The 19,125-nt window shown below is 36.5% G+C and overlaps 1 protein-coding gene and 2 long non-coding RNA genes across 3 annotated transcripts; 2 read left to right on the top strand and 1 right to left on the bottom strand.

The window, feature by feature from the left end:
* Window positions 1-336: 336 nt before the first annotated feature.
* Window positions 337-10,459, top strand: LOC125265224 (stonustoxin subunit alpha-like). The gene is made up of 3 exons (XM_048185704.1): window positions 337-616; window positions 9,665-9,700; window positions 9,909-10,459. The coding sequence occupies exons 1-3, from the start codon at window positions 412-414 to the stop codon at window positions 10,457-10,459; spliced, it is 792 nt and encodes a 263-aa protein (XP_048041661.1). The 5' UTR covers window positions 337-411.
* A 5,649-nt stretch (window positions 10,460-16,108) lies between these two features.
* On the bottom strand, window positions 16,109-17,911 carry LOC125262903. Its single transcript, XR_007183660.1, has 4 exons — window positions 17,784-17,911; window positions 17,198-17,254; window positions 16,986-17,069; window positions 16,109-16,893 (listed from the first exon to the last, which is right to left on the bottom strand). It is a non-coding gene; the product is annotated as an uncharacterized LOC125262903 (long non-coding RNA).
* Window positions 17,912-18,169: 258 nt separating this feature from the next.
* LOC125262910 lies at window positions 18,170-18,660 on the top strand. Its single transcript, XR_007183662.1, has 2 exons — window positions 18,170-18,331; window positions 18,400-18,660. It is a non-coding gene; the product is annotated as an uncharacterized LOC125262910 (long non-coding RNA).
* The last annotated feature ends 465 nt before the right edge of the window (window positions 18,661-19,125 follow it).

The raw sequence follows: 19,125 nt of genomic DNA, 5'->3' as shown, positions 1-19,125 counted from the left end.
GAATAAGCACAGCAGGATCTCAAACAGCCGCGTTTCGTCACTCTCAGAATCCAAACTACAGTGAATGCAGAAAAAAACATGTTGCAAACATAGAGGAATGCGTGTCTAGTATTGGATAGCTTGTACTGTTATTAAGCCCAAAGTTCAGAGTTTTGTAAGATTAAAGCAGCCAAAGAAAACACAACTTTAATCTGTCAACATTGCATACATTTGTAAAACATTAAGCCAGCACAACAATATTTTTTGAGAAACAGTCATATGCTGTAGGCTATTTTGTCTGTCATTGGCTAAATTGTTAATCATGTGAGCATTACTGAAGATTATGGTACAAAAGCATTCGATTTGGACCATTCTGAACATACAGATACAGCACAGACATCTCTTTAACACGCTTTAGCTAAAGCATTAAGAATGAAGTTCAGAGTAGCAGTTCTTCTGCTTCTGTACAAATGTCTTGTATTCGCTCCGAACGTCATATTCGCGACAGAATCTGACGTCTCAGGATTGACTTGTCCTTTGAAAACATGCACAGATGTACTGAAGGAACTAAAAGATCTGGAAATCAGACTGGCCAAGAGTGAAACTCAGATTGAGGAAATCAAAAAGGAAAAACAAGGTAAGACGACACTCAAAAAAGTGATTGAAAGCTATTTTTTTTTTTTTCAAAAACATGAAAAAACAAGAAATTCAACTAGATTTTTCATTTTTCGTCCAGGGAACGACTCTGTCCATGAATTTGGCAACTTGCGTGTGTTTATCTCAGAAAAATTATCCTTATCGGTCCAGGTATCGTTCGTTCATTTGTTTTTGGTTTCACATAGGAAAACGAAAAAAACGAGAAAACAACTCCTTTTTTCATTTTTTTAGAAAAACGAAAAAACTAAATTATGACTTGTTTTTTGGTTTTCCCGTTCTTGCACGGAAATCATAAGAACCACTTGATATTCCGATTGGGTCCTGTGGGTGGTGCTAAATCTGATTGGTCATTGTTTTTCAAAATAAGAGTTTTCCCAACATTGTATTTTTTAGCCTGTAAAATTAAGTCTATATGCATGCTATTTGTCACCCAATTATTTGGCTTCACTGACTGAAAAAATCTATTGAAATAACCTAAATGTAAACATGTTCACGCATTGACAGTTGTCATACAAATTTAAGTAATACATTTATTCTTTGTTTAAGATGTTTTTATTAACTTAAATTCTTATGAATAATATATATTTTTATAATCTCTATTTGTTATTTAAGGCCTGTATGCACATATCAGATTTAGGGGGCAGGACTTAGGGGGCTGGGGGCTTGAGTTTATGTTTGGGCCATACTTATGCTACAAACATCATAGATGTATGAGGTATGGAGAAACACAAATTACACAAAAATTTAAATATGCTTTGAGGTTCCTAGAACAAGTAATATGCAACATGCCTTTAGTCAAAGTATAGCGGTAGGCTAATAGGCCTATTACATCGTCATTATAATACAATATAATGCAGGATGTGCTCACTCGGTTGAGAGAAGATCAAAACCAAGAGAAAGAGAAAACTGTATTTTTAAATTCATTGTTATAGCTATCTGTCCTCTTATGTCAGATTCTTAAATTTAGTCAACAAATTCACGGTTGTTGTAGGCCTATTTTTAAAACGCAAAGTTGAACACCATTTTAAATTGAACTAGGCTACACCGAATGCTGCGCAAAAAAAATAAATAGCCTGTCAATGATTTTTCATATTTTTATGACTTTTTGCCCCTTTATTAAACATTTAAAATATTCACAAATTATTATGGAAAAAATGTAAGATTTTACTGGTGTTCTAAGGCCAAATTATAACCTGGAAATGATATTTTTCCCGCAGTGCTGAATGAGAAGGGCCATAGGCTATATGTCTCTGGAACCACAGCCTACAGAAAGGGGATTTATAGTTATAGGATAATGATAATAAATGTGTCTGAAAAAATAACGAGGCGTTTTAATTTAATTGTTTATTAATAAACTATTGTTTTCTAAATCAGGGTCGGCTAAAAACATATCTCCATCTCCGCTGTTAAGCGGATGCGTCTTTAGAGAAAAATACGGATTACATAATCAGAAGGTATTAGATTTCGATTCGAATTTGTTCGTTTTAAAGTGGACATTTCAAGCTTTAGTCTACATAGGCTATTTTGTTTCAGTTCTCGCGCTCCAGTTCACGGAGATCATGAAACCGCGCCTGTACGGTGGCCGAGAGAGCTCAACGCGCTGCAAATAAAGAAAACATCTTCATCAGTTTGACAACACATGCGCTGCAAATTCCACAACACTTACAAATAGACAAACGTATTGAAAAAAATGAAAAGAGATATAGGTGTTACTTAAAAAAAAGAAAGAAAAAAAAAAGTAACACCTATATCTCTTTTCATTTTTTTTCAATACGTATGGGCCACAAGAGAAATATTAAGAAATAAATTAAGGTTAAACAGTGTTGTCAGAACATGTTGAAGTAGAGCTCTCATCGCTGAGTTTTTACTTTCACTTTAGCTGAGTTTTTCTAATTAGCTAATCTCATCGCGTCGGTTATGCATGATGCACTATAAATTATTGCGGGGCAAATTAAATTATCATTTTAATTCTAAAAGTAGCCTAATCATTATCGTCATCGTCATCATCATCATTCAGATCATCGCAGAAGGACTTGAGATCGCTGGGCCTGGTATGTGCTATTTGCAGCGCGTTTGTCTATTTGTAAGTGTTGTGGAGTTTGCAGCGCATGTGTTGTCAAACTGATGAAGATGTTTTCTTTATTTGCATGTGTTTTCTTCATCTTGCAGCGCGTTGAGCTCTCTCAGGCCACCGTACGCCTGATTGTTATTTTATTTTATAAAAGCACAACGTTTTCTTGTTGAGTTTACACAAATAAAAGTAGTTGCAAATAATGTATTATTATTTTCTTTATGACCAGAAATGATAGAGTATTTTAAGTTTTTTCCACTGTTGATAGGAAAATGCAAGTGTTCGCGTGCGACTCCAAACTCCACACTTCAAACCCTTGGATATGCGTCAAAATCTTGTGTTTATTTGTGATAATCTTAGCCCTGTATTATTATTTTCTAACCTGTATTATGAATGACATTTGACGAATTGCTTTGTTCCTTTTTTGGATAAAAGCGTCTTCTAATATGTAGCCCAATAAATGTTGATGATGATAATTATTATTATTATTATTATAATGATGATGATAATTATTATTATATTCGTATGCGGACCCCAAACACGCCACGTCTTCTAAGTCAGGTGACTGTAAATGCGCAAAAACGTTCCATTGCAGTTTTGCGAAATATTCCTTTTTCGAATTGCCTAAAAAACACCTAATGCGAAAACTTTTTTTGCGGTAATGTTCAGAGAACATCAATTCACCGGGGCCCACTGGTTTTTCTGATTTCTGTGCAAGAACGGGAAAACCAAAAATCAAGTCATAATTTCGTTTTTCTAAAAAAGGAGTTGTTTTCTTGTTTTTTTCGTTTTCCTATGTGAAACCAAAAACAAATGAACGAACGATACCTGGACCTTTATCCTAGTTTATCTCAGATATAATAATTTACTTCGCACCTGCACTCACAACTACCTAATAGCCAACAGCTTTGGCTCACTGCCTGTTTTATTATTGCTGAGCACCTATCAAAATCTGTGTGGCAATGCTGCTCGACTCGCTGGACAGCACAGAGATATAGTGAAGCCCAGACCTGTGTCCATTTAAATCATCATACTCAGATGTCATAACTTTTTTAAATACTCTGAGATTTGGACAATGGAGGAACTTGAAATAATATGACAGATATGAAAAGAAATAACATTGTATCATAGTTAATGTTCACAGCACATCTATTATAGTTCTATTATGATTTTTATTCATACAACAGTTGGATATCATAATGCCATTATCTCAAAGAATGGTTGTTTCAGTGATTGACTTTAGTGAAATATGAATTTGAGGCTAATGATTTTAAGGTGAACTTGTTTGAATTGAATAAAACCCTGAAATAAGACTTTGTACAATAAACCAGAGATGAAGGGTTTTCATATTTAATGCCATCAGTGTCAGAAATTAACTTTCTCTTATGAAACAAATGATTTTCAGGGGTATTTTTCTTTTACATTTATATAGAATTTATTTCCTAATTTTATTAAATATGTATGCTATCTATAATGTTAAATTCGTAAAGGATTAGTCCACTTTTAAATAAACATTTCCTGATAATTTACTCACCCCCATGTCATCCAAGATGTTCATGTCTTTCTTTCGTCAGTCGAAAAACATTGCAGTTCGTGAAAATTCAACATTACGCAATCTAATGAGAGGAAGTTTATGAACATGAACCCCCCATAATCCTTGAAACTTCAACTTTTTTCCTGTACAAAACTTCACAAGGCATTTTTTTTCCAGAGGCGAGACACAGGTACACATTACATTTGGTGCACTTCACCCTAACAATACACTAACAAAATTAAATTAGATTAATTAACAAAATTAGATATAAATAATCACCAATGCAAACACATTATAAAATCACCATATACGTGAGCGATGTTACATAAGTTTAAAAAAATGGACATGTTATGGACCTGTTCTCAAGGTCATGTTTATGATTGATTTTTACGGATTTATCAAGGATTCTTTATGCCCATTCATCATACAGTAAACATTTTACTTTTATTCCTATTATATAAACTTTTTTTCATTTCAAAAGCTTATAAAGTGGGGTGATTTAACAATGCCGTACCGACTCTTATTCTACCTGGCAGAAATAAGGCCGTCCTGAAGACGGCACGGTTTGACCAATCAGATGAAAGGGGTGTTTCGGCACCTCCCACATGTGTGAATGAAATATCAAAGCCATAAACTGATTTATAAATCACAACTGAAAAATGAGAAATCAGGCCAAAATCTCATTATCCATTTATTAACCCTTTGAGCAGTACGGTCCCACATATAGGGTGTTTATTTCTGTGCCCCTGGGCGTACGGTCCCACATATGGGATTTAGTATGTTTAGCGATGTCACATGACTGCCAGATTCAAACTGTGCTTTTGCGCTTTGACTGTGAGACGGACATGCTCAGCACTTGTCATATGCAGTATTTTCAGCCACATAATGTTTTTTTAAGGTTTTAGACGTTTAAATACGCATAAGCACCATTAAAACAACACATTTAGAGTCTGCAAAATACACACTGATGTCAGACATCTGTTTGATGATCGTTTGCTGGCTGTCTTGACTAAACTTGTGCCGATATTCGGTAATGTGATATATCGCGATAATGAATATGCACAATATTGTTATCGTGGGCATTTAAAAAAAAACGTAAATAATAATTTATTACCAATTATTAAAACTTTTATAATGCATTTAAGAATACTTTCCCCATCAATCGTATAAAATGCACAACACCGCTGTATTCTGCGTCAAAAGGACACGCGCTCAGATGTAAACAAGCCCAACATGAATGAGAAGCACATGGCGGAAGGAGTGAAGGAGCTGAATGAAAGTGCATGTTCACTCTCTGACAGCAGAGGGCGCTGATGGAACAGCAGAGTGCAACGGTTACCACGGAAACCACATAACAAAGCAACAGTGCTGGTGAAGTTTTTATAAATGCCTCAAACATATATTTTAATCTGGACTACAACATGCCCTAATGATTAGAAATGTTCTGATTATGTGTTATTGTTCAGTAAAACTTTGAGACATATGGCTTCTTTAGTTAACATGTTAATTCGTTATTACCAAACTGACAATGAAAAATACTTAAAAAGCATTCATTATTCTTAGTTAATGTTAATTTCTGAGTTACTGTTTAATAACATTACTAAAATCAAAAGAACTTATTTAATGGACCTGAGATAAAACTAACAATGATCAGTTGTGTTTCTTAACTTACATTAACAATAAATAACACTTTCTGTAACAAATGTAGCTGTTGCTCAATTTTAGTTAATGCATTAAATAATGTGACCTTATTGTAAAGTGTTTCCTGTTGTTCTTTATAGCCTAATTCTTTTGCACTTTAATCTGTTTGAAAATTTTACTTTAAATACAATAATACAATACACAAAAATATATAAACATTCAGAGTTATTTTTGTTATTACAAAAAGAGTTCTTAAACCTGTTATATTATGACAAAAAGTGATAAAAGCTTCATCAATTAATCGCAACATGAAAATTTGATACCGTCACATGCCTAGTCTTGACCTCTGCCTGTGTTTTGGATTACTCTTTTGCCTTGCCCTCTTGTATGTTTACTGGTGTTTGACCTCTGCCTGTACGACTACACTCCGATTTCCCATCCTATCCGTTACAATTACTAGAGTAAGTACATGTAGTAATGTGAAACTAAGGCACTGTAAAATAAAGTGTTATCCACATTTAATAATTTACGTCTTCATTTAATGTTTTTTTAAACTTACTGGGCGACCATGGTATGGCAGTCGTCACACCCTGCCATACCCAACTGATGCAAAGCGTAGGTGAATTTATACAGAAGAAAACCCTGTGTGGCTCTGCCACGACACAGATTGTGTCAAAAAATATATGAAATATAGTTGCAATGAATGCATTAAAAGACCTAAACTGCAGCTGAGGAGAACTGGAAATGAGGAAGAGAGGAAATGTTGCATAGTATGAGGAAGAATTGAACTTGATCTTCAGCTGACCAATCAGAGGAAAGGGGTGTTTCATTTTGCCGACATGTTGATATCGAATATTCCAGCCCTTTTTTTCTTAATTTTTCCAAAACAAAAAAATCCAGGGGCCTCATTTATAAAACTTTGCGTATGCATAATAATCATAAATACAGTGCATGTTCACAATAACAGTTTAAATAAATAAAAGAATGATTTAAACTCGCATTTTCATTTTGATATACACATTTACATTATTATTACACTTTCACTATTGGCGATAAGCACTGAAATTACATTACGCAGTCATTACAGAGAAGTTAAACAAAAATTATTTGAATTTATATGAATTTTTTTTATCACTTTTCCTGTGACATGCTGTTTAATGACAGCGAGGAGTGATAATTCCTCTTTAAACTAAACTGCAGATGTTATGACAAAATATTTTAGCGAGAACGGCGATGATCGATGATGATGCACACTTAACTTGGATATTATGGAATACACTGCTGGATTCGGTGGTCTAACGGTCTGTTGTCCAGTTTGAAAAGGTCCAATGATAATATCTTGCTGTATAACCGCAGCTGCAGGAGGATGTCATGTGTAGTAGGATCTTCAAACAATTATCACTGTATATGAAGGATATCATTTGAGGAAAACGCTAAGATTTGCATGTTGCCTTTTTTTAAAATACTTTGTCAGTGACGCGCCGAGTCAGAAAATTGTATTTACACTGCAATAAATAAGTAGGTCGATCTGTTTCCACTAAAAATAGCCTATAAACTTCCTAAAAGATATGTTCACCTTATCAGCAAAGCTGCATAAATTTGATTCGAATTGTTTTAAACTATTAAAATACTATTTGGCCAGTGGAAATGAATGAATCAACTCTATTCTAAAACCTTTATCTGAAGCATTTTACACAATTTAGTTTTTATGGATATTTTAAAATATTTATTTTAAAACATAAAGAGGATATTGGATGATTTTTATTAATGTAGTGTATTGCACAAATGGCATTTATAGTCCATATTTAATCTTTTCCAATGTCTTGTACCTTTGACGGTGTTAACCGTGGTGTCACGTGGTTGGGAATGTGTATGGAAATGATATGCAGATGAGGTTATGCATAGTAAAACTAGGCGTCATAAGCTCCATATGTGGTGATTTCGGGGAGGAGACGGAGTGGAGATGCACGTACGCACAATCTTCCGCTGACTGGGATTTATAAAGGGATTTGTGCACGGGTTCTGGCAGAATTTAGCTTTTGTGTGTACGTACTCTTTTAGGATGAAATCTACGCAAAGTTTTATAAATGAGGCCCCAGCTGAATTCTTGAAAACTAAAAAGGCCATTTTATAATTTTTCTGTTTTTAATATTAAACAGTAATAAACAAGGACTGAACAAATGATACACAGATTTTACTTTGTAATTATTTGTGAAATGTCTGATTGAAAACGGTTTCAAAGAAATGGCATATGTTGAATTAATATATACATATATATAATATAAAACGTTCCAGCAACATTAGGCAAACTGGACATTTTCACATTTTTAGAACATTTCAAATGACGTTTCCACAACCAAAAAAGAACATTTAGAAAACGTTATCCCAACATAACTTTGTTTGTTATGTTTGTTATGTCAAACACGAGGTGAGGCAGGACGCGCGCGGGAGTGAATGGTGTGTTGCGGAGGGAGGGCATCTGAACTCAACAAAGCCGACCTGATATATATAGTATTTTTTTTATTCAGTTAATATATGTGTTTGATTGGGACGCTGTGTGCAATCAGGAATATTTATTAAAAAAAGAAAAAAAAGGGCACTTTCTCTCGAGGAAGAAAAGGGGCAGGTGCTCAAGCCCCCTTTTATGTCTGTGTGCACGTGCCTGTTTTTTAAACAAGACACTGGATTTGCAGATCGCAGGTGGTGAGAAAAACTGCATCAAATGTCAGTGTTTTGTTGGCAAACTGCGTTCAATCGGTGCACAACACAAACATTTGTTCCCTTTTTATTTATCATGATGTTACTTCACTCTGGACTACATTTCCCACAATCCCTCAGCTAGGCACTGATCACACTCACACCTGTTTCCCATCAGGATCTCTTTATAAGCTGCATTATTTCACACTCACTTTGCTGACTATTGTTTAGCCTTGTTTCCGATGTTTTCTCCTTTTTTTTGCTGGCTGTCAGCCATTGTTGCCTTGAATTTGTTCATTGTTGAATATGGCACCAGTGCAGTTCTCGACTCCTGATCTGATCCTATAATTTAGTTATTTTACATAATTTACAACTCTACACAATGTAGTTTATATTCTTTATTAAACATCTATGGCACTGTAGATCATATAATAATAACAATTAATATCAGGCTTTGTTTATTGCTGGTAGATTATCTGAGAGGCATAACCAGTGTGAAATCATAATGTTGCTAATGTAAGGATGGAAAAGTCGCAGAATGAGAGTAAAACAGGTAAAACCGGATTTACTGTTAAAATCACACATTCAAATACTGATGATACCAAATATGTTTTTAGAAGAATTTAAAACCAAAACATCATTTTTATGATTTTAATAACTAAAGCTCAAATGTGTCTTCCATGTATTCAGTCATTTTCATAATAAACAGAATTATAATATACTGTCGGCTAATCAAATGATTGAGCAGGAGACATTTATTGATTGATCAGAGTCTCTTTGAAGAACATTACTAAGGAGGTTGAAGTTTAATCCAAGTCTTATGAAGCGATATGATTTCTCTGTATGAGGAGCAAAGTGAAATTTGATCGATTCCCTCTGATCATTCATGTCTACAGAAGACAAATCAAATATGGTGACGTGTCAATAATATCAAACCCTCAGTAGTGTCTGTGTCAGGAAACAGCAGAGGCATTTCTCTAAATATCTTCTGTGTTGGAGGATTTCTGCATGTGTGAGCGATGGATGCAGGGATCATTTTCTCCTGACATGATAATCACACTCTTCATTTCTCTTGATTTCCACAGACATTGTTCCCAGGACCAGGAAAGGCTTCCTACAATGTAAGTCACTGAGAAAACAAGCAGAGAAACTCACTGAGTGAGAAAACATGACAGAAGAGTTTTAGAGTTGATCATGATAATGATGATTTTCACAGGATATCTGCTCAACTGTACTGAGACACTTATGAAATACTGAACATGAAGAGTTCAGATACATTAAAAGATCAGATTGATCATTCCTGATTGTGATGTGTTTTATCTCCATCAGATTCCCGTCTGCTCACTCCAGATCTGAACTCAATGAATAAATACCTCCGTCTGTCTGAGAACAACACAGTGATTACTAACGTTTACCCAGAGCTTCAGTCGTATACTGATCATCCAGACAGATTTGATCTTCATCAGGTGTTGTGTAGAGAGAGTGTGAGTGATCGACGCTCTTACTGGGAGGTTGAGTGGAGTGTAGAAGTGGATATATCAGTGTCATATAAGAGCATCAGCAGGAATAGAGAGGGTCGTGGGAGACTGTTTGGAACTAATGATCAGTCCTGGAGTTTGAGATGCTTTTCCTCCAGTTACTCATTCCTACACAACAAAAGGACTGATCTCCCTGTAAAGCCCATCATCAGTAGAACAGTGAATGGGAAGAATTACTATAGAGTAGGAGTGTATGTGGATCACAGTGCAGGAACTCTGTCCTTCTACAGCGTCTCTGGAGACACAATGAGCCTCATCCACACAGTCCAGACCACATTCACTCAACCGCTCTATCCTGGGTTTGGGATGGGTCCTGTTGGATCATCAGTGAAACTGTTCTAGAGTCTCTTCATTACATTAACACTGAAATATCACAACACAATAAATGTGTTAATGACTCAAAATCAGATGATGAAATAAATGTTGAAATATTGTAATAAATGTTGAACTCAGTTTACATGTATATTGTGTCATGTGGTGTCGTTATGAGGAGCAGGAGTGACACTTACAGATTTAGATCTACTAACCCACTGAAAAATAACATCAACAATCAATTTATCAATTTAATCATTCAAACACAAATTAACATTTTTACATGTATGAATAAATACACACACTTAAAACTGTTTATTTGATTCATGTTTTAAAACATAAATTAGAACAATAAAAACTACATTAATAAATCATATTAAATCTCTATTTAAAAATTGCTTTTCTTCATCCATTTGTCAATCGAGTTAAAAACGCCATTGGTCAGGACACACATGGAGCAACCAATCAACTTTCACCTCAGTTTGAAGAGCCAATCCTCTTTCACTGTAAATGTAACACGCGCTGTCATTGGACAGTGAGAACAACTATTGGTCAGAGCCGTTAAATATGAGAGTTGAGACTCTAGGTAGTGATGGGCAAATGAAGCCTCATGAAGCACTGAGGCTTCGCAACCCATTGCTTCACCAAAAGGTTCATTACCCGAAGCTTCATTCAGCATTGCTCACTAGTGACACCTAGCTACTGTGCAAAGAAATAGCAGACAAAATTAATCCTGAGTCTATGACCTGAACAGACATTTGTGCATTGCCTGGTTATAAAATAAAATATGTATCTTCTCTGTCTGACTTTACTTGTGCAGAGACAACTGGCTCAGACACACACACACACACACACACACACACAGAGATAATTAATTACTCATAAATTATACCATATATAACCTAATATAATGTAATAATATAGCTCTAATAATACAACAACAACAATGACACAACTCTTTAACTCTGACTCTCCGACACTCTAGTACTACTACTGGTTCTACTACTCCTGAAACACCCACAAGGTGGCATGTGTTTCGAACCCCCTTCATCTGGAAGCGACACTCAAACCGAACAGATGACGTATTCCACACAACCCGAGGCCTCGTTTGTCATCGGTCACGTGATTTCTACATTCCCAACACAAGCCTCGAATCGACGCTTCATCTGGCACGCCCATTTATGCTCGACACAAGCTCCGAAGCCTCGGTTCAAATGTCCCATCACTAACTCTAGGCTTGTTTGAGATGCGCCTCGCCTGAAATGTAGCCGAGAGTAGGCGTCTGCAGTGAGAGGAGGAGGTAAAAAAGTGCAGGCAAGACGGACAGTTCTCCGTTCTCAAAGTGGATCAGAACCTACGAGATCAAAGACGGATATCTCAGGATTCACACTCGTGCGCTGTGTTGCTGATAAACTGGATGTAATTTAAGTTCTGTTGCTTTTTATATGAATATAAACAACATAATGAACAATACACCCAAAGTACTTGTTATTTATTTCCATTTGAAAGATGTGTGTATCACTCATTTTTATTTTAATTACAGACATGTTTTTATATATTTTTATAAGTCTGATAACTATCACATAACTCACAGAGAGATTGCACTGTCAGAGACTTTAGGAATATTTGCACATTATTTTTACACATAAAAACCATAGACTGTAAAAAAAATATGGACGTAGTGTCCGTGACGTCACCCATAGAGTTCTGAAAATGAGGCCGCGGCCATCTTAGCTGCGCTTCACCGCACGTCACTCCCGGATAACTGAAAATGGGTAAAGAGCAAGCGGCAACCTCCCCCTTTCTCTCGTGAAGCCAATACGGAAGTAACTTAAACTGCGATTCATCGACTGGCCGCTAGGGACAGGCTCCAAAAGAGAGCAGAGTCCCATGTTAAATTGGCCAAGTTTATAGCAGAAAAAAACATGTTTACAAGTTGGTTCAAATTGTGGTTTTGGTCTATACTGCTATTTTTGCCCTTCATGACAACTCTGAGGGGGGTGAATTTTTTTATAACTTATCCGTTTAAATTATATTAAGCCTTAAAGTTCTGCATAATTAAGGGCGTGGTCACTTGAGTGACAGGTAGATTGCTGCTGCTGTCTGTGAGCCGTCACTCACTTTACCTCAGTTAATTCCAGCCGCTGAATTTGGCATCTCAGCCGTATTTGTGCTCGATTATTTTATACAATTATAAAATATGGCTTGCTGCATAATATTCGAGACTGATGTGTGTCTGTGTAGATGTGCATGCATGGGGAAGAGACACAGAACACGTTGTTGGATCGTGGCATTGGCTGAAAGTTTTGGTTGTGAGATTTACTGCAATGACAATGGCGAGAGGATATAAAAATCCGACAGCAGTGCTTGGATATTATAACTAAAACTGCTGCACTATTTTGAAAAAAATATACTTTGGACACAGGCTCATTTGTTTGTTAGATACGATCGCTGCTCAGATTGCATCCTTTCTTGAAGAACGATGACAGAGAGCAGATCATTCAGAAGAAATGTGACATGTTTTTTTGTTTTGCAATGGACACTCATATTTTACCCAAGTGCCACGGATTGGATTCATCTCGCGATCTCTATTTCATTATAAAGGTATGAAGTCCCATTTGATTTTCCATGTTGTTATTTGCACAACCAACACTACTGGTGTTGGAGCATCTATATCTTAAAAAACACCATAGATTGACAGTAAACCTTTAGAACGTTCTGATGATAAAACTTATCTTCATTAATATTTTAGATCGTATCTTAGATAGATATATAGCTCCTTTGCTGCTAACATGGTCACGTCGAGCTAGGCGGGCGTGGTTTCAGCAACCAGTCATATCAGCTCAAACCACCTCCCCGCCTCTTTGCCCATTTTCAGTTATCCGGGAGTGACGTGCTGTGACGCGCAGCTAAGATGGCCGCGGCCTCATTTAGGCGTCAAAACTGCTGTTCAGAACTCTATGGGTGACGTCACGGACGCTACGTCCATATTTTTTTACAGTCTATGGTAAAGAGGCAGGAGGTGGTTTGAGCTGATATGACTGGTTGTTAAAACCACGCCCACCTAGCTCGTGACCATGTTAGCAGGAGCTATCTATCTATCTTGGATACAATCTAAAATACACTGCAAAAAATGCTGTTCTTACTTAGAATTTTTGTCTTGTTTCTAGTCAAAATGTCTTAAAGTTGTTAAATCAAGAAGCATTTTCTTGACAAATTATTTTCTTGTTTTCAGGAAAAATAAGTCAAAATTAAGTGAGTTTTTCCTTAAAACAAGCAAAATAATCTGCCAATGGGGTAAGCAAAATAATCTTATTTCAAACGAATCTTGTTTTCAGTTTGAAATAAGATTATTTTGCTTACTCACTTAATTTTGACTTATTTTTCCTGAAAACAAGAAAATAATTTGTACTTGTCAAGAAAATGCTTCTTGATTTAACAACTTTAAGACATTTTGACTAGAAACAAGACAAAAAGTAAGAACAGCATTTTTGCAGTGTATTAATGAAGACAAGTTTTATCATCAGAAAGTTCTAAAGGTTTACTGTCAATATACTGTGTTTTTTTTAAGATATAACGTTAGATGCTGCAACACCAGTAATTTGTGTTGGGTGTGCAAATAACATGTAAAATCAAATGGGACTTCATACCTTTATAATGAAATAGAGATCGCGAGATGAATCCAGTCTGTGGCACTTGGGTAAAATCTTCTGAATGATCTGCTCTCTGTCATTGTTCTTCAAGAAATAATGCAATCTGAGCAGCGTTTATGTTGTAAAACTGTACAATCGTATCTAACAAACAAATGAGCCCGTGTCCAAAGTATATTTTTTCAAAATAGTGCAGCAGTTTTAGTTATAATATCCAAGCAGTGCTGTCGGATTTTAATATCCTCCCGCCATTGTCATTGTAGTAAATCTCAGGAAAAAAAAAATTTCAGCCAATGCCACGATCCAACAACATGTCTGTTTATCTTGCACATGCATGTACATGTACACAGACACACATCAGTCTTGAATATTATGCAGCAAGCCATATAATTGTATAGACAAATCCGCTGCGAACTCTATGGGCGCCGCCATCTTGCCTGCCGCCATTACTGCGTGCCTGCGAAGTGTGACGGTGTGACACTTGCCGGTGCCCTTTAATGACATTTCAATGAAAGCGCATCCAGGGGTCTCATTTATAAAACTGTGCGTAGGATCCCTACTAAAAGTTTATGTGCGCCCAAAAGCCTAAAATGGCTTACGCCAAAAAATATTCAGATTTATAAAACCGTGCGTACGCACACCTGTATGCAATGTTCCCTTTATAAATCACAGATCACCCGCAGATGTGCGTACGTGAACCAGCCTCATATCCCGCCCTGCACACGCCCATTTTTAACCATACATAGTCAATGCAAATCACCTCATGACTGATTTTTTTTTTTTTTTTTTTTACCAACATATTAAATTTGTTTTATTATATATAAATAGCAATATTGCATTTCAAAAAGTTTTATTTACATGTGCTTACAGTATGTAAAATAGATTCTCATTTAAGGTGGAGGCAAAGAGAAAACTGGCTGCGTCCGAAACCGCCTACTCAATGAGTAGGTACTTAATTTCAATAAGTACTTACTTAACGAGGGCTAAAAGAGTAGGTACTTGACAGCCAAATCTCGTTGAGTATGAATGAGATCCGAGAATAATCCGCCATGTTGACGTTATCATGTGACCTACGACGTTATCGCAAGCGCAACAACTTAAAAGATATGAGTGACAGGTTTATTTCATCTATCTGTAAATATCTTGATATTGATCAAATTGCTTATTTTGTGGTCTTGTTGAAGACATAGCTGCCAGTAATTTTGTAATTGTAGTACAATTAATATATATTTGGGTTAATTTAAAGTAATTATATTTAACTAATGTGATTTATTTTTTGTTACAAAAACCCAAATTATATTATCTATATATATATATATATATATATATATATATATATATATATATATATATATATATATATTGTTAATTTCTTTATTTTATATGCAAGAATGTCCATCCACAAGCAAAAGTGGCATAAATCTAATTTGTTTTCCACTTTTTCTTGTTGAATTAGCTCTAGTTTCACCCCTCAGGCTTATAAATTATAAACAAATAAATAACTTTTATGCATTATGATGTATTCAAAATATTGAATCTTGTCATCATGCTTTATGTCTGTGTATATAATCTCAAACTATGATGTATACAAACCCATATTTGTTTGTTTTTTGTCATTATTGTTCATTGTTAAAGATACAACTGGTATTTTCCTTGATCTTGTATGTAATTGATCCTGCAATGAAAATAAAAGATATGAGTGACAGGTGCACTAACACCTCACAGCACCAGTAACTCAACCCTACCTAGTGCGGTTTTCCTCAGTGTTAGCAATGTCTGAAGCCAAAGAAGACATCAGCAGCTGCTCGAAGATCTCACCTTTGGAGAAGACTTGATTTTATACTCAAAAAATGTAAGTATAAACTACTTAAAATTAAGATTACTCCAGAATGAATTGCTTTGTTAGCACATCCCAACACTTACACACAATAGTATTGATAAATGCTGACCAAAACTTAATTATAATTACTTTTCATTTGACTTCTTTAGTAAAACAAGCAAAATGTAATGTTTTGTCACATGACACAGCTGTGCATGAACACACTAGACAAATACAGCTGATGTGAATACATCTCCATTTACAGTCAATTCATGCATTAATTCATTGCTTAATAAAGTATAAAAATTGACTGATAATAGCATAATTAATAAATAAGTAAAGGATTAATAAAAGTAATAATGACAATAAATAAATGCATATACAAATCAACAACACACAAAACAATGCTTTATTCAAATGTATTGATCTAACAATCAGGTATTTACAGTCCTGCTGCCATCTCACACAGCTGTGCCGATTCTGCTGCTTTATTCTGATGAAGCAGCTGATGAACACCTTCATCATCATGTCCATCACTGCTGCTCTTCTCAATGGAGACATCGTTGATCCAGAGGATGATGATGATGATGATGGACCCCTGAACCCCTCAACCTTGAAGCAGGAGTGGGAGAAGATGTGCGGGACAATCTGGATGCTGCAAACATTCATGTGCTCTCCATCAGCAGATTAAAACATTTTACAATTCATTCATGTCAGCATTCTGTTTCTTGCCATATTTCATTTCATATTTTTACAATTACTTGCTAATTTTTGTCGTAGCTTCATTACATTTGTGGTGTGGTGGTCTAAACCACTGAGCTGGTCAGCAGAAGGTTGCTGGTTCGATCTCTGCAGCGTCTCCTCCAGTGTGTGCTTGATCAAGACTCTTGGAAGGAGGAGTGATGGAGGGTCTCGTCCATGACACTGGACCATTCCCAGGATCTGCTGTGGCTCTCCATCCTCAGTGCTCACACCAGTCTGAGGACATTCACATCCTACAATAATGCACAAATATAATACAAAAGCAGTCATTTTAACAGCACAATGTCATTTGATTTGTGTATTAGAAGTAACAAAATGATCTTACTTTATATTTTGTTTCGGGCTTTCCTCTTTATTTCTAACAAATCCCGCCGTCACCTTTTCTTGCAGGTCCTGCTCCACAAAAGCTCTGCAGCAAACATACAGACATCAAGAACCAGAAAAGTGCTGTAATAAGTCTGTTTAAATTCCAATAATTAAAATAAACTAGGCTTTAGATTTAAATAGACTTTGTATTCATTTCTGTAGTATCCTCACTCAAAGCTTTTGATGGCATCATTCCTCTACCGGATAAACACACAAGATCATCTGTCCCTGTAACATCAGACAAGATTCACGTTTCCTCTGAGATTTATGTGCTCACATCTACATTCACATGTTGATGATGTGTTAACTCACTTCTTATCCAACACAAATGTTCCTTAATTTATTAACAGTACTAATGGACAAATAAAATAGATTAAACTTATGTGTAGTTACTGTAGATTTGTTTATTTACATTATTTTCATTCATGTAATGTAAACAGTGTTGACAACAGTGAATAATAGCACAAACACATCACTCATAATACATAATCCAGCACTCATAAGTCATAATACTTAAAGATGTTCCTGTCAAGGTTAAATAAACATTTAATAAGCCTCTTTAAGATGTATATGGTTTAGGATATGTAATTCCACTTCGGAGAATTAAGTTATGTGTGTTTACTAGAGATCCCGTTATCTATACATAATAAATCGTGTTTTACAGTAAAATCACAACAATGGTGTCTAGCATCTTCACACATTCAGCAGTTTACTCTACAGTAGTTCAGCAAATGTGTTTTTGGTTTTCAATACTCACATTTGACAGCATCCGCGCCGCTTTTCTCCTCCGTGTTCGATTATGACGTATCCTCTCCCGTGGCCTCCTGGGATAGAAAAGTATTTATCGAGAAACACTTCAGAATCTGGGCGGAAGCAGTAGGCCATCCGGGAACTCCTCGACTACTCATTAATGATTACTGAGGTTTCTGACATACTTATTCGCTCGCCTACTGCTTTTTCCCTATTATAAAGAAGGTAAGTAGGCGGTTTCGGACGCACTCTCCGAATCTCGCGAGAATTATTACATCACCTAGGTAATTTTCGCCTACTCTTTTTGCTTCGGACATACTTAATTGCTTGCCTACTGCTTTTCCCCTACTAAATAGTAGAGAAGTAGGCGGTTTCGGACGCAGCCACTGTCTTCCTACCGCCAGAGCGTGGCTGCAACTGGTGGGGGCCCAAGTACAGCTGATCTGAAATCAGTGGACAGCAAAATCGCTGCCATAATTGGGGAAGTCAGCGTGTGTGGGATTGTGTCGGAAAAGGAGGGAGACACTGACGTGACTGAAACCACAGAGGAGAAAGGTTAAACAGATTTTTAATCATTAACGCTGTACATTTGAGTGTTTGGGTGCCAATTGTTTGTCTTCCAGTCCTTCCGGAGTCTGAAGCTGTGGGTGAACAGGAGGTTCAGGGTGAGGGGTTCTCGGATGCAGATGCACAGCGTCCGGCTCAAAGCAGTGCACCTTCTGCGTCTGCCACGTCCAAAAGTGGTCGGGTACTCACTGATGCAGTCCTGCAGTTGCAGCGAGACACAATAAACGCTGTCAACAGAGTTGCAGATGAGCTACGGCAGATGAGAGAAGTGATGTAAGAAATTGCACAATTAATAAAAGATGCAGTTAAAACATGAACCTTGAGTTTTGTCTCTTTACAAACGCCGCATGACATCCACACGGATTCTTGCACCTCGTTGATATCCCTCTTGTCGGCCAGGGGGCTGTGGCTCATGGTCATAATGCTGGGGTAGAGGGAGATCAGGAGGGAGAGGAATACCGTTCCTCACTGCTATATTGTGCAAAACACCACACGCCCTTATAATCTTGCACACTTTTGCTGGATGGTATAAAAGTCTGCCACCCGAGGCATCCAGAGCACGCCATCTGCATTTCAGGATGCCGATGGCACGCTCCACAACTGAGCGGGCACGAGAGTGGACCTCGTTATAATGAGTTTCCTCTGCGCTCTGCGGGTTTAAAAATGGGGTGAGGAGCCAGCGTCTCAGGGGGTAGCCACTGTCGCCTGCAGGTTATAATTGTATTAAAAGCAACAAAAATTGTTACAGTTTCTACTTTTTAATATTGTTAAACTCACCAAGA

Source organism: Megalobrama amblycephala, linkage group LG1, assembly GCF_018812025.1.
Source record: "Megalobrama amblycephala isolate DHTTF-2021 linkage group LG1, ASM1881202v1, whole genome shotgun sequence".
NCBI classification, from domain to species: Eukaryota; Metazoa; Chordata; class Actinopteri; order Cypriniformes; family Xenocyprididae; genus Megalobrama; species Megalobrama amblycephala.
This window is presented reverse-complemented; position numbering and strand designations above follow the sequence as displayed.